The 26,083-nt window shown below is 38.7% G+C and overlaps 1 protein-coding gene across 4 annotated transcripts in view; it reads right to left on the bottom strand.

Annotated features, from left to right (window-relative positions):
• Nucleotides 1–26,083, bottom strand: part of phf10 (PHD finger protein 10) — a 120,986-nt gene that overhangs the window by 13,388 nt on the left and 81,515 nt on the right. For all 4 annotated transcript variants that reach the window (XR_012099690.1, XM_073051839.1, XM_073051838.1 and 1 more), the window contains 3 exons: nt 25,605–25,761; nt 17,614–17,766; nt 492–600 (listed from right to left, as the gene is read on the bottom strand). Coding sequence is in view for 3 of the 4 variants with exons in the window: in XM_073051839.1 (XP_072907940.1) it covers nt 492–600; nt 17,614–17,766; nt 25,605–25,761 (419 nt within the window). In the remaining variant the exon portion in view is untranslated. The remainder of the gene's footprint in view (nt 1–491; nt 601–17,613; nt 17,767–25,604; nt 25,762–26,083) is intronic.

Here is a 26,083-nt window from a genome sequence, read left to right on the forward strand (position 1 = left end):
CAATATAGGAAACAACAGTTTAACAGCAAGAAATTTTAAAAGCCTGGTAATGGACTTGCCACAAGTGGAAACACCTTCTTTAGGTCCATATTATTAAAATACATTTGCAATGTTAAAGCATTTGCACTTTAGTGATATGGTTACCAAAATATTGCACAGTTATAATACAAAAAAAAATATTGCTGAGGAATTATTATTTTGGAATTATCTGTATCATCTTTAATTAAATACTAGTTCCTTAAATAAAAATTAAAAAAAAGCTAATACAGTTTAACTTTCATCACGTCCTCTCTGTCACAATCCACGCGTAATCAAGATGATATTGGCGTGTCCTGATTTATCACGAGTAATATGAAGTATTAGCTCCCTGTCATCAATCTGGTACCTTGTTATCCAGTTCACTGACATGGTTGTTTTCAAAGCAAAAGAAAGTGCGGGAGTTGTTACATACATGACAGAATGATTTCATCAGCTGATTCAGGCCAACTTACCACTGTTGTCGCACTGGGAGCAGTGTATGAGTGCCTCAGGTTTGTTTTTCTTGTTGGATTCTCTACCCTTTAGACAAATCCCACATATTGCATTTGGAATGCTTTTAGGCTGGAAGGGCAATAGTTAGAACAGCACTGTAAAAATTATGTCACTTGAACCTAGTAGACCAGAACACAGAGCAAGGGCTCACAGGAGCAAAGAGAGTCCAGGCTTTAAAAGATTTTCTTTCTTCTGGATGTAAAAACACAAATCAGCAAATCTAAATTAAATGTGGATCATATTTAAAGATATGTAAAGATTATATTGATAACTATTTAAAGGCACATACTGAAAAATAAGAAAATGGTATACAGAGCATGCATAGACAGAATAATAAGCGTAACCTACACAATCTTTGCAAGGGAAGATTTAGAAAAGACTAAACAGCCTGAGCTACTTAGCTAGCAAACTGTAATTAATAAAACAAAGATCTCTACAATGAACAGTGACAAAAATTCAGATACTGAACACTAATCTGGAATTTGTAGAGGAAAATAAGAATGTATTTGGAACATTATAACCAAATTCACATACTTGGAAACATTTTTGTTCCCAAACTAAGTTTTTTTCTAAAAAATGCAAAAGCACACAGATATAAATTGCTTGTGTATGAAATATCTTATATCCTTCACATCTGCATCATCTTTACCATAAGCAAAAGAAAGGCTTTTTTAAAAAAAAGAAAATCAAGAAGCAAAAATCTACAAGCATGTGTTTGCTGGCACACTTCTGTTACCAACAGCATTTAAAGTCAATATATATGTATTTATAAATTCACATGATCTCACAGAGGGAGAAGGAGAAGTAAAGTGTTGAGCCTAACCACCTTAACAACATGAATAATACCTGGTTTAACATTTCTAATAAAACTGTGACAACGGTGAATGTCATCACTAGACTATCACAGCTTGTGAAGAAACTAATAAAATACACCAAGCTTATTCTCTTCATCTCTCTTAGAACAACCTGACTTGCAATATAGATAACTTTATAACATGAGTCAAAGGATTAACCTTTACTCCATAGATTTTACCTTTCTTCTTTCTTTCTTTTTAAATCTTTTTATTAATTTTAAGAAAAACATAAGTGAAATATGAATACAAAACGTTTGAGAGTACATAATTAATAGTTTAAATAGACAATCAGATATGTAATAATCAATATACAAGGCCTCCCAAACTCATAGTATTAATGTAAAAGAATCGAAAAAGAGAAAAAAAAAACCCCAAAAAAACTAAAAGAAAACTTTAAAAAAAAACTAACCAACATGGGCAATTGCATAATGTTAAATACATACAGTAGTGCCGATAACTCCGAACCTCCATCCAAATAATTAAGGATAATAACAGTAAGGTTTAGGATCAGACCATTTAACTCATATGAAAATGTTGAATAAATGGTCTCCAAGTTTCCTCAAATTTAACTGAAGAATCAAAAACCACACTTCTAATTTTTTCTAAACTCAGACAAGAAATAGTTTGAGAAAACCACTGAAATACAGTTGGAGGGTTAATTTCTTTCCAATTCAGTAAAATAGATCTTCTAGCCATTAATGTAACAAATGCAATCAATCGTTGAGATGAAGCGGATAGACGATTATTATCTATCATTGGTAAACCAAAAATTGCAGTAAAAGGATGCGGTTGGAAATTGATATTTAAAACTCTTGAAATAATAATAAAAATATCTTTCCAATAATTTTGTAAACAAGGACAAGACCAAAACATATGAGTCAATGAAGCAACATCAGAATGACATCTGTCACAGGTTGAATTAACATAAGAATAAAATCGAGCAAGTTTATCTTTAGACATGTGAGCTCTATGTACAACCTTAAATTGTATTAGGGCATGTTTAGCACAAATAGAGGACGAATTTACCAATGATAAAATTTTTTCCCATTGCTCAGTAGATATAGAACAATGCAATTCTTCTTGCCATTCCTTCTTAATTTTTTCTGATACATCTGGCTGTACACTCATAATCATATTATAAATGATAGCTACTAAACCCTTTTGACAAGGATTGAGGGCTAAAATTCTTTCTGTAATGTCCAATGGACATTCTTTCGAAAAAGGTTTTAATTCATTATACAGAAAATTTCTGACTTGCAAATATCTAAAAAAATGGGTTTTAGGTAAATTATATTTATTAGATAGCTGTTCAAAGGACATAATGTTATCATCCAAAAACAGATCACGAAAACATGTTATACCTTTTGTTTTCCATAAAAGAAAAGCTTGATCTATAGATGAAGGCCGAAAGAAGTAGTTAGATATTATAGGACATGACAGCATAAACTTATTCAAGCCAAAAAATTTACGAAATTGAAACCAAATTCGTAATGTATACTTGACTATGGGATTAGTTATCTGTTTATTCATTTTGAATAACGAAAAAGGAAGTGAAGATCCTAAGATTGTGATCAGTGAAAAATCTTGCACAGATTTACATTCCAAATTTACCCATTGTGGGCAAGCAGCTGTAGTTGATTCTTGTGTCCAGAATATTAAATACCGTATATTAACTGCCCAATAGTAAAATCTTAAGTTTGGTAGAGCCAAGCCGCCCTCCTTCTTAGGCTTCTGTAAATATTTTTTGCCTAGTCTAGGATTTTTGTTCTGCCACAAATACGAAGATATTTTAGAGTCAACCATATCAAAAAAAGATTTAGGAATAAAAATTGGTAATGCTTGAAATAAATATAAAAATTTAGGTAGTATCATCATCTTAATGGCATTAACTCTGCCTACCAAAGACAAAGATAATGGAGACCACCTATTAGCAAGTTGCTTAATTTGATCGATTAAAGGTAGAAAATTAATTTTAAATAAATCTTTATGTTTTTTAGTAATTTTAATACCTAAATAAGTAAAATAATCTGTAACAATTCTATATGGTACATGATTATAAATTGGAACATGCATATTTAATGGAAATAGTTCACTCTTATTAAAATTCAATTTATAACCAGAAAAGTTACTAAATTGAGCGAGCAAAGAAGAAATAGCAGGAATAGATCTTTCAGGGTCAGATATATATAATAACAAGTCATCCGCACATAATGATACCTTATACGTCGTCTCCCCACGGGTAATACCGAAAATATTGGGTGATTCACGAATAGCTATAGCCAAGGGTTCTAAAGCAATGTCAAATAATAAAGGACTTAAAGGACAACCTTGCCTTGTACCACAAAATAGCTGAAAAAAAGGGGATCTTTGATTATTGGTAAAAACCGAAGCTAAGGGTTTATGGTATATTAATTTAATCCATGATATAAATTTTGAACTAAAATTAAAATGTTGCATTGTATTAAATAAATATGGCCATTCGACTCTATCAAATGCTTTTTCGGCATCTAAAGAAATGACACATTCTGGTATTTCAGATGAAGAGGTATAAATAATATTAATTAATTTTCTAATGTTAAAAGATGAATAGCGATTTTTAATAAATCCAGTCTGATCTTCAGAAATAATTCGAGGTAATATATTTTCTAATCTAATAGCCAAAATTTTACTAAAAATCTTAAAATCCGTATTCAACAAGGATATAGGCCGATAGGATGCGCATTCAGTAGGGTCTTTATCTTTTTTAAGAATTAAAGAAATAGAAGCTTCATAAAAAGATTGTGGTAGTTTACCTATACTTAATGCATCTTTAAAAATTTTACAAAGCCAAGGAGAAAGTATGGAAGAAAAAGATTTTAAAAATTCTGTAGAAAAACCATCTGGACCAGAAGCTTTACCCGAATTCATTGAAAAAATAGCCTTTTCTATTTCAGACTCCGTAATAGGTGTATCCAAAAATACACTATCCTCAACAGTTACTTTTGGAATATTCAATTTCCTTAAAAATTCATTTATTATAGAAGAGTCCTTAGTACATTCTGATTGATATAAGGAATTATAAAAATCTTGAAAGGCTTTATTTATCTCTTTGTGATCGATCGTCAAAGTACCATCTTGTTTACGAATCCTAGTAATCTGTCGTTTATCCGAAACAATTTTCAATTGGTTAGCTAGTAATTTACCAGACTTATCTCCATATATATAGAATTGGGCTTTTGATTTAATTAACTGACTTTCAATCGAGGAGGATAATAGTAAGCTATGCTCCATTTGAAGTTCCACTCTTTCTTTATAAAGTTCTTTGCTAGGGGTCATTGAATAAATCTTGTCAATTGCTTTGATTTTATCAACTAGTGTTAATATTTTAGAATTAGTTCATTTCCTAACTCCAGCAGAATATGAAATAATCTGTCCACGAACATATGCCTTAAAAGTATCCCACAAAGTTCCACTAGAGATCTCTGCTGTAAAATTTGTTGAGAAAAACAAATCAATTTGCTGTTTAATAAAGTTGACAAAGTCAGAATCCTGCAATAAAACAGGATTAAACCTCCAACTTTTAGTATTAATATATAAATCCGTCATCTTAATAGATAACTTCAAAGGTGCATGATCAGATATGGTAATAGAGTCATATTTACAATCCATAACATCTGTAAGTAAATGGTGATCAATGAAAAAGTAATCAATTCTTGAGTAATTATGGTAAACATGGGAAAAGTATGAAAACTCTTTGTTGTTAGGGTGTAAAAAACGCCAAATTTCACAAATAGCTGAATCAATCATAAAAGAGTTAATGAGAGAAGCCGATTTATCCGGAAGAGTTTGGGTGGGCTTGGATCTATCCATCAAAGGGTTTAAACAACAGTTAAAATCCCCACCCATTATCAATCTATATTGATTCAAATTAGGAAAGGATGTAAATAAACATTTAAAAAATTCAGGACAATCAGTATTTGGAGCATAAACATTAACTAAAACAACTTTTTGATTAAAAAGTAGACCAGTAATAAGCAAAAATCTACCTTGCGGATCTGAAATTGTTTCATGATGTATAAAAGAAGTTGATGAATCTATAAAAATGAATTTGAGTGATACTGTTGGCCCTTCCAAAACCTAAACAACCGTTGACTGTCCACCTTCCTTACATGAGTCTCTTGTACAAAAATAACATTAGCATTCATTCTAAGGAATACTTTGAATGTTTTTTTCCATTTGATCGGATGATTTAAACCATTAGTATTCCAAGAAACAAAGTTAATAGTCCTATCCATATTGACAATATTTATTACAATTAACACATAAGTTTGAAAAAAAAGTGAACTCATGAACCCGGAAGAAGGAAGTAGGTTCAAGGAGAAACCGGAAGTCACGGCACTGCGACCATTTTTGTAGTTTCATATAAGCCCATGAAATAAAACTAAGCAGAAAGCAAGCAAAAAGAAAAGAAAAAAGAAAAATCCCCCTCCCTCCACCCTCAAAACCCCAGGAAAAAAGCCAAAAAGAGGCAAGCAAGCAATCTAATACTAAAATTACCCCCGTGTCTCAAGACGGCAACTCAGACACAACAAAGTTAAAAAAAAATACAAACAACCCACATTATAAGAGAGGGTTGGTATAACAAAAGTTAAAATATAAAATTAGTATTATAAATGTATATAAACAAAAGGGTTAAAAAAGAATTAAAATGATAAAACCCATAAATGACTAATACTGGATTGGTATTTTAAATGAAAGTTTAAAACTTTCAAACACATCAAAACAGCTATGACGTTCCATGCACTAAAGTCTGTCGGGAAGAAGAAACGACATTTTATTTTTATTTTTTTAAATCTTAATATTTAAATGTTAAGAGTATAAAAAAAGCGTATATCAGCTTAAAAAGAAAAGCAAAAAGGAGAAAAAAAACCCCTACTAAGTTATTTTCAACGCTAATAGAATAATATGGAAAAATAATAAAGTCAAAATAAACCGAGCAAAAAGAGCTTTAACCGTATATAAGAAATACATGTAAGCCATACCCAAAAAAAAAAACAAACATCATTCTGTAACAGATCCAAATCTATAGGCTAAATTACATTAGTCAGCCCGATAGAATGTCATTGTTCCAGGAAACTTTGAGCATCCGCTGGAGATTTAAACAGCCGAAAAGTTCCGTCCTCAAGAGTGACTCTCAAGTGTGCTGGAAATAACAGCGCTTGCTTGCAGCCTTTCTGGTGAAATTTCGACATAACCGATCTAAAAGCCATCCTTGCCCTTAAGACTTCAGGGCTATAATCTTCCAGAATACGAAATTTAAACTCTTGATAGCTGATCATACCTTTCTTTCGAGCCGCCCGAATCAAACGTTCTTTGGTATGAGGGTAATGGATCCGAAGAATTACATGTCATGGTTTCAAACTTGAATCAGACCGAAAACGGGAGACACGGTGTGCCCGATCGATTACCGGGAGAGAGTCCAGTACCTCTGGACCCAAGACATCCATTAGAAATTTAGAGAAGAAAACGGTAAGATCACCGCTCTCAAATTTTTCCGGAATCCCAATTAATCGAAGATTTTGTCTTCGAGAGCGATTTTCCAAATCAGTAATTTTAACTTTATAACGATCCATCTGTTGAGAAGTCGAAGTTTGCTCTTCTTGTATTTTTTCAATTATACGATCTTTCTTGCGAGCGGCTTCTTCAAGAGCCAAAATACTTGCTTGTTGTTTTTGTGATTCCAGTGAAAGTGTCTGGAGCTTTTCTTCAACTAGTTTCAAATGCTCATCAAACCGAAAAAACTTTACGGTTATTTTTCTCTCCAGTTCTTCAAATTTGTCTTCTATAAGCTTCACAATTGTTTCTAAAGTTATCGGTTCTTTCGTCTGTTTCGATTCTTTTGCTCTAGAGATTTCAGCAAGTTAAGAATAATTCAAATAGTTAAAAAGAAAAATTCTATATGTTTAGACCCCTTTAGAATAAGTATAAAAAGATCCTTTAAGGGGTGTTTGTAGGTTAAAAAGACGTAAAAGGTTTGGAGCAAAGCCTAGAAGCCGTTTACTCCATGAGTGCCATCTTGAGACCTCCTACCTTTCTTAATCCAGGATGTTCAAGACATGGGACGTGCTCGTGATTGGGCTACAATAAGGTTCAGGCACAGAAGACAGAGTAGGAATGAGCAGTTTATTTTCAGCATGGCAAAGAGAAACTGGTGGAATATTAGAAGAATCTGAGCCGAGGGCTCAGCTACTTACAGTCTATAAAGATGAGAGGATGAAATGTAAATTCTCTCATGCTGGTAGGAAGGTATAACACGAAGAAGGAGGAAAGAAAAAACAACAATTTATAAAATAACAGAGATATAAAGGTAGCAGTTGGAATATGATATGTGAAGTACTGTAAGAAATTATTCATGTTGGCAGCAATATTGGAAATAACATAAAATACAACAAGAATTTTTAGTGTGAACAAGATACCTGTTTGGAAACAAATTCAGTATTGTGTTTTTCCCCCATGAGAGAGCCTACTGCATTTAGAATGACCAAGTGGTTTCCCAATCAAATAGAAACTCGTTGTGAGTTGACTTAACTAGGCACTCACCAGTGGAATGACAAGATCACAGACTGATTGCTCCAATTTAAAAGTATGGGACTAGGAAATTCAGAGGTATTTTGGACATCTTTGTACAAGTGTTATCCAGTCAAAAATGTCTGAGGGCAGCAAGGTAGCATAGTGGTTAGCATAACGCTATTACAGCGCGGATTCAATTCTGCCACAGTCTGTAATGATCTGTACGTTCTCCTTATGACCATGTGGGCTACTGCGGGTGCTCCAGTTTCCTCCCACATTACAAAGACGTACAGTATGGGTGAGTAGGTTAATTGATCTCATGGGTGCAATTGGACAACATGGGCTCATTGAATTGGAAGTTCCTGTTACCGTACTGAATCTCTAAATAAAAATAAGGTAAGCCAAATACATTGAGCATTTAGGAAAACAATTTGTATTTCATTGCATGAGGTTTGGTGTAAGGTAAGAAACTGCTGCGTTGACTTGGTTGAGGCAGCAAACAGCACTGGAGTATGGACGTAGAAAAGGCAAGAAACATTGGCTTTAGATTTATTCCTGAGAACAGACTAAATAAAAATGTGCCAATATTCTCTGAAGTATAGAAGAGTGAGAGGCAACCACATTAAAGAATCAGAGGTATGTAGTGAGGGGAAGTGGATTTGATCTGCAATGTCAGACATGAGATTGAATGGCAGGGTAGGTATGAGGGTGAAAGCAATTGAAAAGCTTGTTTTGTTAGTCATATTTTGAAAAATTCCTGAAGAAAATCTTTATTTTTTTAAATTTAAAAAGTAGTTAATTGAGTGTGCTACACGAAGAGAGAGTAGACAGGATCAGATCACAATGTTGTCCATCAAGCCTGGTAATCTCATTGCTCTAAGTGATTGAAGACTGAAGAACACAGAACATAATGTATGCTCTCATCCTCCAATCCATGCACTCATTTCTGGAGAGAAAACAAAACCCCTCTTAAGACTGGGAGAAGTTGCTGAACTTTTCATAACTTGTTTCCACTGCTCTCTACGGAAAGCTTTCTGTGTAAAATTGTTATTGTTAATTACACATTGGAAGTTTGCTGTGAGCCCAGATATATACACCATACTGCATTTGATTCATTGACTGACCAGAGATGTCAACAGAGACCACTTCAAAAACTTGTCAAGCACATACATAAAACAAAAATCAGTAAACCAATTCCACGACTTATCCCCGGTTAATCAAATAATTTACACTAAATAATTCACGTTCTAGTACACTATTAGTACTGCCACCATCTCAGTATTAATGCAAGTCACCCAAAAGAACTGATTCTGGACTGTTGACAGTCTATGTTAGGCTTATCTACTATTCACTCTTCTAAAAGATGACAGAGGCACTCTTAAAATCGGCTCAATGTTTTATTAAAAAAAAGTAGTTCAGATGTTAAAAGTTTACATCAAAAATTTGGTAACAACTAGAGGCTGTGGAACTGAAACAGTACCTCTCAAATATCACACTATAAAATTAACTCTACAGTTTGAAAACTATTCAAACAATGAAACAACTATATATTTTTTACAGTTCTGATTACTTGTCTACATTTTATTTTTCAGAAAACTGACATAAAACCCAATGTCTAAACATTAAACATTATACGGTTGACTGTACTGATAGCTGGTGCAGCAGCCCTCAGCGATATCAGAAAGAACAGTTCAGTTTGGTTGTAACCTTTTTCAGCTTCTCTTCAGGTTCTGAAATTTTAGCTGAAACTGATCAATAAATTATGATCATTCTACAGCCATCAACACAGACACGAACAGCTACATTTTTTTTTAAAAGTGCTTATATGCATAGGATGCAAGGTATTGAAGCATTCTGTACCTGTGTTGGTTATGTAGTCTGGTTTGAAAAAAGTGCAGTGTGACAGATGGCAATGAGAAATGTTACGTAGTGCTGAGAGTTTTAGAAAATTAATGTCATGTTCTTGTAGCCTAATAATACTGCACTTACAATGACCAAGAACAAAATGCTAATGCTATAAGTTGAAAGTACATAATAACACACAGATGTGTAAACTACAACTGAAATTCTCAAAACGCTCCATCGAAGCTCAGCAAGTTACTTTCACATTTGCAATGTGATTTCACAAGGGACTTGTGTTTCAGAAATTTTCTATCTATGGTTGGAACCTACGGTTACAATGTGCCAGAGTAATCCGTGATTAAGTCCAGCTACTTCTTCCAAATTTAGTCACAAGATGTGGGCATTGCATTTATTACCCAACTATCTCCAACTGAAGGCTTGTTAGGCCATTTCAGAGGGCAGCAAGGAGCCATCTACATTGCTGTGAATCCGAAGACACTCACAGGCTAGAATGTACAGAGATGGCAGATTTCCTTTTATGATAAATGCTGGAGAATACTCAAATGTGTCCCTTGCAAAGGTGCACCCATAACAAGTTGTGATATAGGAGAGTGAGGAGGGACTGCGCAGAGAGTGCAAACAAAACAGCATTGGGAAGGCTACAATGTGGGACTGACGTTTACAGAATAATACAGTGAGTAGGTATCCAAAACCAAAGGCTGCAAACTTGGAGATGCAAGCCAAAATCAAAAACATTTGGGAAATTTAAATGGATCTTATTAAATAAAAGATCTGTGATAGAGAGTTAGCACCCATTTCTACAACAATCTGGCAGTTTCAGAGTTTCTGTTGGGATTTCAACTTAATCTCCAAAACAGAAGTCTTGTTATGACCCTGGACTTCATGCACGTTCTCTGTAACACACACAAAATGCTGGGGGAACTCAGCAGGCCAGGCAGCTTCATGGAAATGAATAAGAGTTGACATTTCAGGCCAAAGGAAGGGGGAAGATGCGAGAATAATAAAGTAGGGAGAGGGGGATGGAGTACAAGATAGAATATGATTGGTGAAGCTGGGTGGGCAGGGAAGGGGGAATGAAATATGAAGCAGGAAGGCGATGGATGGAGGGAGGGCTGGAGAAGGAATTTAATAGGAGAAGAGCGTGGACCACTGGAGGGGCTCTGGGGCAGGTGAGGAGAAGAGGTAGGGGGCCAGAGTGGAGAATTGAAGGGGGGAGAGGAAAAAATTACCTGAAGCTGCAGAATTCAATTATCAACACTTGCTCTGTAACACTGTTTTGCATTGTCAGTGTCTTATGTTGTACTATTCCAATGCAAAGGAAAGTGACATAATCTGTATGAACTATATGCAAGTTTTCATTGAACTTCAGTATGTGTGATAATAATAAGCCAATTTACTAATTTAATCACTATGTTATGTTTTAACCTTCAATCTTCTGATGCTGTCTTCCCCAACACTCTTCTGTTTCCACTCTGCTTCCAGTCCTGGTCCGTGGTCCCTCCACACCTTCACTCATCACAAGATGCTAGTGTGTTTCTGCGACAGACACACACTGGAGTATTCTCTAACGTGTTGATGATGCGCCAATAGTTTTTAAATATATAAAATGTTAAGTGGTAAATAACCTCGCAGCACAGAAAACCATTTCATGCATCTCAGACAAAGCAGTACACCTTCGCATCAGCCGAGGTTATGCATTCCGGCCCCAGTGCGGGGATTGAAGCGATGACCTGCTGAAAGCTGTGAGAGCAGGCTGAAAGGTTACGTGCTACTATTGGGGAAAAAACTTTATCTCCCTCAGCATCGCAGCATCTCCTTACAAACTTTACTTCAAAAACTACAGAACAACACACCTAATGTATTCTGGTATTAATATCCAAAACTACTAACCAGCTATCTAGATCAGTGAAGGGACTTGCTGCTGGGACTTCTTTGCTTTGTGCACAGCAGCACGGCAACATTAACCATTAACTCACTTGTGAGAGCACAAGGACCATTTCATAACCATTTCCTGTGCCAAACTGGAACAGTAGACAAATGTAGTAATTCAAACTGGATACAAATCCTCAGTTCCCAAATTTAATCACTCCGTTAACGACAACAGCTGCCAAAGCCTGGAGCTCTGGGATTTGTTCCCTAAAACTCTTTCCTTCCTCCCTACCACCCTCTTCTGTGATGTTCTGATGAAATCTGTCCTAATATTACATGTATTCTTTATCGAACCACAGTGCTGATTAGTGCATTGGGAAGAGCACTGTGTAGATTTAGCTTGTTGTTTCATGGCAACCAGTCAAATAATTTAAATAAGGAACACCCATTTCAAAATACTGTTTACAATGCCATCATAAAGTAACATTAGATTGATGCTGCTTCAGCTGAAAAGGAAAAAGGAATATTAAACCTTAGTCAATTAAGTTCCTGTCTCTATTTCAAATTCAGGGGGGAGAATGTATGTCTGGCTGCAAGCACAAAATGCAGTGACGAGGACTGGCTAGTGTTCTGTCATTTTCACGCATCTATCTCCATTGATATTGAAAATTTAGCGTGAGTGACAAAAGATACATATTTATCCCACCCCCACCCCATTTCCCCACAAAGATTTTCAAATAACATTCAACTCTTAAATTCACATTTGTAGTGTCCTGGTCTGTACAGGATATTAATGTTTAAATACGGTGTGTGTAGAAAACCCGGAAAAGCAAGTTTAGGTCAATGCTACACTCTGAATAAGAACAGAACATTCTCCTCAGGCAGAGGGAAATGTTACTGACAGATTTCTTGGCTCAAGCTTGTCCTGTGGGCTAATGGAGATACATAAAACCCAACAGTGGTGTGAAACTAGTAATTACTAACACAAGTCGCCATTCAGACCACCTGTTTTCTTGCCACAGTTTTGAGGCAAGCAATTTCAATTCCAAGGCTATTTGCTAATTGAAAGTTATAAATTTTAAGCGTATTTGGAGGTGGCACAGTTCAAAGGAAAAATCAATAAAGTGTCATCCTGTGCCCAAAATCAAGGCAGTAGGTCTGTCACTCCCACTGTTTAATATTAGAACAAACGAACTTTTAGAATGTCAGAAGCTGTCGTTTTTTCACTATGAGTGAAAATATCTCCTGACATCTCGATGTCCTATAACTTTGCCTAAAAGCAACAACTTGGTAATAGTTTTACATTTAAAAATAGATGTTTAAACACTAAAAAATGTAACATTTGATACCAAGGAAAAATGTCATAGGGTATTGTAGCTGTTTAGTGTAAAGGGTAAAAAGTGAATATTTATCAAATAAAAAATAAATTAATACCAATTTATTCTGCTCTCAAAATGTGCCAAATGCCAACAATCTTCTGTTTGGATTTTGGCAAAAAATTCAACAAATATCTGAAAATTTCCCCTCAGATTATCCCACTTTTCTTTTTCATAAATGGTATCCCATTTTGCATTCAGAGTCTAAATGGGACAGGCTGTTCACAAGCTAAGGGATGCCTGGTAAGTGGAAGGCTCTTAAAGGTGATTCAGAAAGAGTTCACAGCCAGTGTGTTCCTATCAGAGTGAAGTCAAGACTGGCAGGATTAGAAACCCTGGGATGACAAGGGTTATTGAAGCTCTAGTGAGGAAAAAGTCGTCCCAAGTCATGAATGGGAAGTTGGGATCAAGCAAATCCCTTGACTACAAAGAACGTAGGAGTATGCTTACAGTGTAGGAGGGCTAAAAGAGGACACAGAATATCCCTGGCAGATAAGATGATGGAGAATTCTAAAAGATTCTGTGTAAATTAAGAGCACAAAAGGTACCTGGAAAGAGAGCAAGTCTCCTCAAAAATCAATGTGGTAACCGATTGGTGAAGACACAGAAAATGGATGAAATCTTGAGGTCTTTTTACCATTTACTGTGGAGAAAGACAAAGAAGGTAGGGAAAAGTAGAGTGACATCCTGAAACTTGTCAACAGTACAAAGGAAGGTGGTCTTGAAGCTCATAAAGGTGGATAAATTCTAGGATACTATGGGAAGCAAGGGAGGAAATTGCTGGGGCCTTGGAAGAGATTTTTGTATCTTCTTTTGTTATAGGAGAGACCACAAGTCTGGAGGATGGCCAATGTTGTGCCTTTAAGAAGGGCATCAAGGACAAGCCAAGGAACTGCTGAGCCTTATACCAGTGCTGGGAAAGTTACTGGAAGTGATAGGATTTATTCTTAGTTCTAAGACAAGGATTGGTTAGTGATAGCATGTCTTTGGTTGTTGGAGATCAGGTCTTACAAATTTGATTGACCTTCTTCGAGGAGGCGACAAAGAGGACAGTGGATGTTGTCTCCAAGGACCATTGCAGAGCTTTTGACAATGTCCCACACAACTGGCTGGTTCAGAAGGTTAGAATATTTAGGATTCAGGGTGAGATAGCAAATTGGATACGTCATTGGTTTGTGGTTAAGTGGAAGAGGTAAAGGGTTGAAGAAAAAGGAATCGGATAAGCGAGGGCCATGGACCAGGGAAGAAAGGGGAGTAGGTGAAACAGGGGGAGATGGTGGGCAAGTGTGGAGAAGAGAAATGATGGCTACTGACCCATTTAAATTTTACTTTCCATTCCTATTCTGACATGTCTGTCAATGTCCTCCTCCACTGCTACAATGAGGCCAATCTCAGGTTTGAGGAGCAACAACTCACATTCCGTCTGGACAGCCTCCAACTTGATGGCATGAACGTCGATTTATTTAACTTCTGGTAATTTCTCCACCATCTCTTCTTCTTTCTTCTTCCATTCCCCATTCTGGTTCCCCTCTCACCCCTTCTCCTCAAATACCCATCGGTTCCTTCTGATGCCGCTCCCCCTTCCCTTTCTTTCCCAGTCCATTGTCCTCCCTTATCAGATTCCTCCTTCTTCAGCCCTTTAACTCTTCCACTCGTCACTTCCCAGCTCCTCATTTCATCCCACTTTCCCTTCACTTAGTCTCACCTATCACTTGCCAGTTTGTACTCCTTCCTCTCCTCCCACCTTCTTATTCTGGCTTCTGCTCCCTTCCTTTCCAGTCTAAATGATGGGTGCTGGCCCTAAACATTGACTGTTTATTCCCTTCCATAGATGCTACCCGACCTGCTGAGTTCCTCCAGCATTTTGTGTCTGTTTCTCAAGCTCTCCAGCATCTGTAGAATCTCTTGTATTAGTGAACAGAGGGCCCTGGAGAATGCTATTGAGAAGAGACCTTTGGGTACAAATATACAGTCCCTTAAAAGTGGCATCCCAAATAGACAGAGCAGGTGAGGAAGGGGTGCAAAATGCTTGCCTTTTTTGGTCAAACCATTCAGTACTAGAGGTGGTGGTCACATGGCAGCTGTGCAAATTGCTGATTTGGCCACACCTTATTATGTTTGGAAAGGATGTGATTATGCAGATAGAGATTCAGAAAAGATTCACAGGAATGTTAGCTGGACTGGAGAGTTTGAATTTTAAGGAGAGACTGAATACACTGTGTTTGTTTCAGAAAAGATTCACGGGACTGTTGCAACACACACAAAGTACTGGTGGAAATCAGCAGGTCAGGCAGAATCTACAGAAAAAAGTAAACAAGTCGACATTTTGGGCTGAGACATTTATCCAGGAAAATGGCTGGACTAGAGAGTTGGAGTTTTAAGGAGAGACTGAATAGGGTGGGTTTGTTTCAGAAAAGATTCACAGGAATGTTGGCTGGACTGGACAGTTTGAGTTTTAAGGAGAGACTAAGTAGGCTGTGTTTGTTTCCCCAGAACAAAGAAAGCTGAGGGGTGACCTTTGAGAGGCTTCTTACATTATTAGAAGTACGAGTGAGGTAGATATTGTCCCCTTCTCAGGCTAATAGAGCTTAGGTTAAGGTGGAGGGGTAAAGAATTAAAGGGGCAGGCTTATCCACACAGAGGGTGGCTGGTGTACAACATGAGCTCTCAGAGGAAGTGGTAGAGGCAGTACAGCCTTTAAAAGAAATGCTGACAGGTACATGGATGGGAATGGTTCAGAGCAGGGCTTCCCAACCGTTTTTGTTCCATGGACTGACACCATTAACCAAGGGGTCCACTGACCCCAGGTTGGGATCCCTTGGTTTAGAGGGAATTGGGCCAAACACAGGCAAGTGGGTTTAGAATTAATAGGTACCGTGGACAAATTAGGAGATGGTGTTTCTGTGCTTATAATTCAATCTGCTATTCAAAGGTTATTGCCTGGAATAGGGAGGTCTCTATTGGACATGTTGCCCTCTCTACTATCAGTTGGTCCCCTCCTGCCCTCTCCCAGCCTCAGGCTACTGAAACTAAAGCTCTAACACGTACACTGGCCCTTGTGGATCAGCCTTGCAATCAAATACGGAAAACCTAAGGAAGGACGGAGACAGTACAATGGGCTCAGCAAGACACAGACATGGCTAACTTAGCTGTGGCAGAGATCCATCTGCATTTCGAGTAATACACAGAATATATATTAACAGATTCAATATCTTCTTTCTTTGATATTAAGTCATATTCTAGAGGTTGCTGTAATGTATGGACATTTTCAATAATCCATTTACATTAATGAACACCATAATGCTAAAAGCAGTTAATCTTCCTTTGCAAATCTTGACCTTGGCACCTTTGAAAATGATAAATACTCCTTGGAAAATATTTCCAAGTAACCTCATTCTGGGCTACAGATAATGGCCTCACAATGAGATAACCTGATGACCATACCTAGTCTTATTCATTACCTCCCACTTTCTGATCAACACTCAAGATGCTGAGATGTTAACATGAAAGCAGCTTCAAACACTGGCACTGAAACACCTGAACCACTTGGTAACTAGTTTCATTTCACAATGGCTTTCAATGCCTGCAAAATGATTATCCTGATTGTTGTGCTGCCTCGAGGCCCTTAAAAAAGTTCAATCTTCTGTAAAGCTGCCAAGTGTTTTGCAACAACTTTCCAGACTCAAGTACGAGAGACATTAACATATGATCTGGATTTAACTTCAAGCCCTTCAGCAAGCAGACCAATACCATGACTGCAGTGAACGATTAAACTTAACCATGAATTGAATCCTCACTTACGCAAACTATGTAGTGATTATTCTCCGAAGACTCAAAGGGCAGTAATGTTTCTAAAGTATGGTTTCAGTGGAACATTTTTTAGCAAGGAGGGTCAATCCAGTATTGTTTAACCAAAACACAAGCTGCCAATCTGAATTTATGGTCTCTGGACGCTTCAGTGTACAACGTGCTTTGGTTGTAGTCCAAGTGCCAGTCAATCTGAATCCAACAACCTAACAGTGCCAGAAGTCCAACTTCTGCTACTTCACTCCAAAACAAATTGTTCTCCACGAACATTGACTTACATGAAATACGCCAGCCTAAAACGCCCAAGGGAAATTTGTGAAGCTGGAGAAACATGCCAAACTGCCAAGCTATGTGACAATGTAAAGTAAAAACATTTGCATTTCAAAAATGTTGTCAAAAATACAACTTTGACCTTTTATACAAAGTACCCTCTTTATCAATAGAATCAAATAACTGTAATGTTAGTAATTAAATCTGTCACATAGTACACAGGGACTAAGAGAGCAGCAGCTTCAGCAGAAAGAGTATAGCAAGCTCCAGTTGGGTAAAACACAAGCCTACTACAGTCCAATAGGAGAAAGAATGCAATCAGCTTCACCAGTAAGCCTCAGGTAGAACAAAACAGTATTAAGGTAAGGAAGCAGAACGCAGAAAATGCATTAGTGGACTCAGGCTAATACAAGCTGACCCATTCTACCCAGAACAAAATAAAAATCAGCAAAAGGTTCATCAGAAAGGAAGTCTCAGGGGCTCTTATCTTCTACCTTGTACCCAGTAACTGATTTGGGTGTTACACTGCGTTTTGCATCTTTCAGTGCTCGTGGTCCTCTTTCTTTTGGTGTATGCTTTCCCTGTGATGAGTCGTCTTGATGTTCAGTCGGACTCTCTCCACCTGTTGTACTCCCAGAAGATGTATCCTACGAAAAAATAGAACATTAATTCCAGTGGATTTGCAGATGACACTGTTGACAGCATTGTTGATAGTTTCTGTGCTGTACTTCTCTATGACTCTATGAAGGTGGTAATCAAGATTTACAATGCTGTAAGTGGGCTGAGGAATGGCAAATGAAGTTTAATTTTGACCAATGTTAGGAATTACATTTTAGAAGTCATAAGAGTACTACAGCATAGAAATGGGCCCTTTGGACCATCCAGTCCATGTTGAATTGTTATTCTGCCTAGTTCCTTTAACCTGCACATGGAACGTAGCCCTCCATAACTCACTCATCCATGCACTTATCCAAGTCTCTCTTAAACGTTAAAGCTGAACCTGCATTTACCATTTCCTCTGGCATCTTCTTCCGCACTCTCATCACCCTATGAGTGAAGGAGTTCCCCCTTGGGTCCTTTCACCCTTAACCCATGACCTCTGGTTCTAGTCTCACCCAACCTCAGTGGAAAAAGTCTGTTTGCATTTACCCTATCTATACTCCTCATAATTTTGAATACCTATCTATAGCCTAATAAACAATTTTGTATACCTGTCTTATTTTGGGAAAATAGATGCTTCATCACTCTCAAATTACATTACAGCATCACAGTAGCATTACAAATATACAAATATTAGAAGAAAAGTAAGAAATTAAAAAAAGTTACCTCAAACAGTCTAACAGAGGAGATCATCACTTCCCTGGCTATAGGTTAACTCATTATAGAGCCTAATGGCCGAGGGTAAGAATGACCTCTTTGCAGCAGCGCAGTTGTTAGTGTATTACTAAAAGTGCTCCTCTGTTCAGGCAAGGTGGCACGAAAAGGGTGAGAAACACTGTCCAGAATTGGCAGGATTTTCCGTAGGGTCTTTTGTTCTACCACAGCCTCCAGTGTTTCCAGTCTGACTCCTATAACAGAGCCAGCCTTTCTAATCAGCTTATTGAGCCTGTTGACATCACCCGTGCTGTTGATGCCATTGCCCCGGCACACCACCACATAGGAGATTGTACTGGTTACAACAGTCTGGTAGAAAATGCGAAGGAGAGGCCTGCGTCCTTCAAAGGATCTCAGTCCAGACATTAAATTATAGGGCCCTAGGAAGCATTGTACAACACAGAGTACTGTACATCATTTCCTAAATGTGCTGTCACAGGTAGGCAGGATGCTGAAGAAGGCTTCTGGCCTACAAGCAGGGCATTAAGTATAGAGATTGGGATGTTATGTTACAGTTGTTGAAGACATTGGTTAAGGCTGCATTTAGAGACATGTTCAGTTTTGGTTGCCTTGCTATAGGAAAGACGCAGGTAAGCTGGAAAGACTGCAGAGGAAGTTTAGGAGGATGTTGCCAGGTCTTGAGCAGACTGAATTACGGAGAGGTTGAGCAAGTTGGGCCTTTTTACATTGGAGCACAGGAGAATGAAAGGCAATCTTATAGAAATGTATAAAAACATTAGGGACATAGTTAGGGTCAATGTACAGTCATTTTCCAAGGGTTGGGAAATCAAGAACTAGAGGGCATAGATTGAAGTTGAGAGGGGAGAGACTGAACAGGAACTCGAGAGGCAACTTTGTCACCTAGACAGTGGTCAGTATATGGACTGAGCTGCCAGAGGAAGTGATGGAGGCAGGTACATTAATAACATTTATAAAGTGTTTGGACAGGTACATGGATAAGAAAAGATATGGGGCAAACATGTGCAAATGAGACTAGCATAGATGGGAACCTTGGCTGACTTGGACCAGTTGGACCAAAGGGCCCATTACCATGTGGTATGACTCGGAGGATACAACTTATTGGAATTCATTTGATGGGCTGATGGGGACCAAAATACAAATCATCAACATTAGTTGCTGGCAATTCAAGATACATCACTCAAAGGCAATATGTGAACGAGAAGAAATAATGCCCAGATGGAAATGTCTTTAGAAAATGGAGATCTATTAACTTCAGATTTATTCACTTTTGCTGCCAGAATGCATGCCAAACCCTTAAATTTAAGAAGCAGCAGAGATCTCTTCAAAGCCTAAAATGAGGGGCTTAACTTCAAAACGACAGGAAGACCGCTCAGAAGTGAAACTTGATGGGTTGAGTGGAAATAAGGAATTCAAAAATCCCTTGTGGTCGAGGCTTGAATAAATACTAGCCTGCACAAGGAAGTCAAAAGGAGTGAAGACCTGACCCTAGATTTTCAAATGAAGTGTCTACAGAGATAGTAGAAGCACTGGTTTAGATATTCCAGAAATCCACAAATTTTATATTGGACCCTGCAGATTCTTCCTCTTCGCTGAAAGGAAAGGGAGGAGAAAAACAGAAACCGCTGGACAATAAGCTTAATATCAGTAAAAAGAAACAGCAGAATCGATTATAAAGAACACGTAAATTTAAAAATCACCTTACAACACAGAAATTGTGCTTGACAAACCTGCTTGAAATGGCACCCAGCATGCTACGTAAAAGGGAACCAGTAGGTGTGATGTATTTGGATTTTTAGGTTACATTCAATAACGTGCCATAGAGTAGGACATTCAGTAACATATTGCCTTTATTTAATTCAATGCAGGTAACACATTAGCATGGATTGAGGAATGGAAATGCATTAGTGGTAGTTGTTAGCAGAACGCTTTACAGTATCAACACCGAGGTTTAATTCCTACCACTGCTTGTATGGAGCTTGTATGTTCTCCCTGTGACCACGTGTGCTTCCTCTGGGTGCTCCAGATGTACTGATTGGTAGGTTAATCAGCCATTGTAAATTGTCCTGTGATTAGGCTGAGATTAAATCGGGGGATTGCTGGATGGCATGGCTTGAAGGGCCAGATGGGATTATTCTGCGCTGTATCTCAATGAATTTTAAAAAATTAATGTGCAGGAATAAGCACACATTCTGATTGGTAGACTGTAACCAGTGGAGTTCAATGAAGTTCAGCACTTGGATCTCAGATAATTACAATCAATAATCAATGATCAAAACAAATGGATCAAGTGGAATACACCTGTGTTTGGGATAATGACAGACATCCCACCCTGCAAAAGCTCATTTCAGGGAGGTAGCACCATCAATTTTAGGGAGACTCCCAGAACTTCTGGGAGAGGTGGGATGTCTGCAATAGAGTAGCTCCTCAGCAGCTAGCCCGCTAGTTTAAATAATGTTAGCTATGCTAATGAACAAATGATACCTGTTAAACTCACCTCAACATGTCTTTTGCAATTTAACCCACCATGGGCAACAGAAAAGTCACTGTTGCAAACAGTGCAGCGAGCAACACTGTCATTACTTTTGATCTCTCTCTCTCTCTCTCCCCCACCCCCTCTCTCTCTCTCCCCCACCCCCTCTCTCTCTCTCCCCCCACCCTCCCTCTCTTTCTCTCTCTCTCCCCCCCATCCCCCCCTCACGCTCTCGTCCGCTCGCTCACTCTCAAAAAAATCAATTTCCAGGATATTGTATATAATTTGTGGGCGTCAGGGAGCTGCTATCAATTTGCGGGAGACTCCTGGAACTTCCGGGAGAGGTGGGATGTCTGTAATGAGGCATTAGCAATCATTCTTCAAGAATCACTAATTTCTGGAATGGCTCCTGAAGACTATAAATTGCAAATGTCACCCCACTAAGAAGGGAGGGAGTCAGAAGAAATGAAATTATAGGCCACTTAGCCTGACTTCAGTGGTTGGAAAGATGTTGGAGTCTATCAATAAGGATGAAGTTTTGGAGTACTTGGAGGCACATAGGTCATGGTTTTCTAAATGGGAAATCTTGCCTGACAAATCTGTTCGAAATTTTTGAGGGAATAACAGGCAAGATAGATGAAGGAGAGTCAGTGGATGTTGTTTATTTGGATTTTCAGAGGGCCTTTGACAAGGTGCTGCACATGAGGCTGCTTAACAAAGTAAGAGCCCATGGTATTACAGGAAAGTTACTAGCAAAGACAGAAAATTGGCTGACTGTCAGGAGGCAATGAGTAGGAATACAGGGCGTCTTTTCTGGTTGGCTGCCTGTGACTAATGGTGTTCCACAAGAGTTAGTATTGGGATCACTTCTTTTTACATTATATATCAATGATGGAATGACAGAATTGATGACTTTGTGGCCAATTTTGTGGATGATATGAAGAAAGGTAAGAGGCAGGTAGTGTTGAGGAAGCAAAGAGTCTGTAGAAGGAAGACAGATTGGGAGAATGGGCAAAGAAATGGCAGATGGAATATAGTGTAGGGAAGTGTGTGATTGTGCACTTTGGTAGAAGGAATAAAGGCGTAATTTTCTAATCAGAGAGAAAATTCAAAAATCAGAGGTGCAAAGGGACTTGGATGTCCTTGTGCAGGATTACCGAGAGGTTAATTTATTGGTTGAGTCAGTGGGCAGGAAGGCAAATGCAATGTTAGCATTAATTTTGAAAGGATTAGAATATAAGAGTAAGGATGTAATGCTGAGGCTTAATAAGACATGGGTCAGACCACTCTTGGAGTATTGTGAGCAGTTTTGAGCCCCTATTCTAAGAAAAGATGTGCTGGCATTGGAGTAGGTCAAGAGGAGGTTTACGAGAATGATTCTGGGAATAAAAGGGTTAACACATGAGGAGCGTTTGATGGCTCTGGGCCTGTACTCACTGCAGTTTAGAAGATTGAGGGGAGATCTCATTGAAACCTATCAAATATTGAAAGGACTAGACAGAGTGGATGTGGAGAGGATGTTTCGGATAGTGAGTGTGTCTAGGACCAGAGGGCACAGCCTCAGAATAGAGGAATGTCCATTTAGAACAGAGATGAAGAGGAATAATCAACAAATAAATTTGCAGATTCTGGAAATCTAAGCAACACACACACAATGCTGGAGGAACTGGATGGCCACTGGGATGTCGGACTGGGAACGGGAAGTGAAATCAAAACAGGTGGTCCCTGGGACTGCATCACCGAGCACCTACACTCTACCCGCCAGAAAAAGCGGCATCTCCCAGCGGCCACCCAATTTAATTCCACTTCCCATTCCCATTCTGACGGGTCAGTCCACGACCTCCTCTACTGCCGCGATGAGGCCACTCTCAGCTTGGACGAGCAACACCTTCTATTCCGTCTGGGTAGCCTCCAACCTAATGGCATGAACATCGATATCTCGAACTTCCAGTAATGCCTCCCTCCACTTCACCACTCCCCATTTCCTTTTCCCTCTCTCATCTTATCTCTTTACCTGCTCATCACCTCCCTCTGGTGCCCCCCCCTTTTCTTTCTTCCATAGCTTTCTGTCCTCTCCTATCAGATTCCCCTGCTTCACCAGCCCTGTCTCTCTTTCATCTCTCAGGCTCTTTACTTCACCCCTCCCTCTTCACCCATCATCTTATGTCTCTTTCTCCTCTCCCCCCACCTTCTAACTCTCAACCCCATCTTTTACTCTCCAGTCCTGCCGAAGGGTTTCAGCCTGAAACGCCAACGGTAGTCTTTTTCTATAGATGCTGCTGAATTCCTCCAGCTACTTGTGTGTGCTGTGAGGAGCAATAACTTGAGCCAGATGGTGGTGAATCTGTGGAATTCACTGCCACAAATGGAGGCCATTCATTGGGCATACAGGTGTCCCCCATTTTTCCAACGGTCGCTTTACGACGACTCGCTGTTACGAAAGACCTACATTAATACCTGTTTTCGCTAACCAAAGAGGATTTTCGCTTTTACGAAAAAAAGACGCCCGCTTTAAACATGTGTTTACCCCGAGAAAGACTACCATGACCGTGAAGCCTTGTGCGGGCAGTTGTGCGCATGCGTGTATGAGCCGATTTTTTTTCTCCAAATCGATTTTGGCTCACTGTCTTCCCGATTTTGATAAGTGAAACTACACCGTACCTACAATATTTCTACTTTATATAGGGTGTATATTTATCATATCATTCCTGCTTTTACTATATGTTAGTGTCATTTTAGGTTTTGTGTGTTATTTGGTTTGATTTGGTAAGTTATTTTTTTGGGTTTGGGAACGCTCAAAAATTTTTCCCATATAAATTAATGGTAATTGCTTCTTTGCTTTACAACATTTCGGCTTACATAGGAATGCTCTACCTTCGGATTGCGGGGGAAACCTGTATTTAAAGTGGGGTTGATAGGGTCTTGATCAGTAAGGATATCAAAGGTTATGGGCAGAAGGCAGCAGACGGATACTAGATCAGCCACGATGGAATGGCAGAGCTGCAACCTGCAAGGAAGATGCAAAGAAGCAACAGGAAAAGATAGGGTTGAAGTGACTGTCTCTCCTGCAGTTGCTGGAAGTCGGAGAAAACAGAGAGTGAGTTGAAGAGAAAATTGGAGCAGTGTTGTAAGAGTTAAAGGACAGAGTTAGGCAGATGGTTGTGAGGCCAAAGAACATTACAGATAGAGGGTGAGGTATTGCGTTGACGAAAGGAAGGACTGCCTAGGTTCCTGAATGGTAGTGAGACTTTGGTGTAGCACTTGTCAGATTTGCAGGATTAAGTGCCAGGAGGAAATTCTTTTAATCCATTCGCGTGAAATAGAAAAAATGTACAAAGAATAGATAAAATTAAAGCAAAATAGTGCAGGTGTTGGAAATGGGAAAATGAGGCAAATACACACAAAATGTTGAGGACCTCAACAGGTCAGGATGCATTATATAGGTCAGTTGTGGAGAGCGCCCTCTTTTTTGTGGTGGCGTGTTGGGGAGGCAGCATTAAGAAGAGGGACGCCTCATGTCTTAATAAGCTGGTAAGGAAGGCGGGCTCTGTCGTGGGCAAAGTACTGGAGAGTATAACATCGGTAGCAGAGCGAAGGGCGCTGAGTAGGCTACGGTCAATTATGGAAAACCCTGAACATCCTCTACATAGCACCATCCAGAGACAGAGAAGCAGTTTCAGCGACAGGTTGCTATCGATGCAATGCTCCTCAGACAGGTTGAAGAGATCAATACTCCCCAATGCCATTCGGCTTTACAATTCAACGCCAGGAGTAAGATATGTTAAAGTGCCAGGGTTAGGACTCAATGTATTTAAGTAAACTACTTAAGAACTTTTTAAAAGCTATTATTAATGCTTTTTGAGAGGGTGATTTTAGATGCATATCATATTTTTACTGAGTTAAGTATTGTATGTAATTAGTTTTGCTACAATAAGTGTATGGGACATTGGAAAAAATGTTGAATTTCCCCATGGGGATGAATAAAGTATCTATCTACCTTCTGGAGGTAAGTAAGAGTGAAGCCAGGTAGGTGGGAGACAGAGGATGAAGTAAGCAGCTGGGAGGTGAAAGGTGGAAGATGTAAAGTGCTAAAGAAGAAGGAATCTGATAGGAGAGGAGAGTGGATCATGGGAGAAAGGGATGGGGAGGGGGGAATCCAGGAGGAGGTGATAGGCAGGTGAGGAAAAAAGCAGTTAGGGGGGCAGACTGGGGAATTGAGGAATTGAAGAAAGGGGCAGGAACTACCAGAAGTTGGAGAAATCAGTATTCAGGTTGGAGGCTAATCAGATGGAATATGAGGTGTTGCTCCCACAACCTGAGAGTGGCCTGATCAAGGCAGCCAAGGCCATGGACAGACATGTCAGAATGGGACTGGGGATTGGCTTTAAAAGTGTGTGCTGAAGGACTGTACCATGCTGTAATATTCTATGTTGTAAAAACAAATTTAATGAAGTGAGAGGAAAAGTCAGAGCAAAAAATATACTATGGTGAACAGCAAACAGTAATGGCACAAGAAATGGAAATGTAAGGGTGCAAATGGAAGAGCGGGGTGACCTGGAGTTTGGGAAGTTGTAATGTGCTCACTAGGAAGATAGAATGCTGTTGCTCAATTTTCCTGCATTTAACTCCAGTCGAGTTTCTGCTTGGTTGGTTTCTTACCGAAAAGCCTTTGTCTTCTTTCCGCTCATCCTCACCATGCCCATCTTCTGCATCATCGGAATCTCCATCACTATCAGGCGCTGGCAATTCTGGGTCCAAAGGAGGTTCGTACAAGGCTGTGTTTACAGGAAGGTAACGCAGTTCATTGGGAGAGTATCTAATAAGGTAAATGCAATTACAATGATACTTAATTAACATTCAACATTTAGTGTAGATTTTTATTTTCCATCACTTGTGGCTTTTTAATTTGTTATAAATTAAACACAATAAAATATTAGGGAAATTATGTCATGGAAGGAACTCTCTTGAGACACAAGTTTTATCTGCAACCCACACAAAATGCTGAAGGAACTCAGAAGGTCAGGCAGCATCTATGGAGAGGAATGAGATGTTTCAAGCCAAGACCCTTCATCAACTTCCAATGCTAGAACTGTAAATTTAGACTGCTCCTATCTTTCTAAATGAAACAGAGTACAAGA

The sequence above is a fragment of the Hemitrygon akajei genome, chromosome 7, assembly GCF_048418815.1.
Source record: "Hemitrygon akajei chromosome 7, sHemAka1.3, whole genome shotgun sequence".
In the NCBI taxonomy this organism is placed as follows: domain Eukaryota; kingdom Metazoa; phylum Chordata; class Chondrichthyes; order Myliobatiformes; family Dasyatidae; genus Hemitrygon; species Hemitrygon akajei.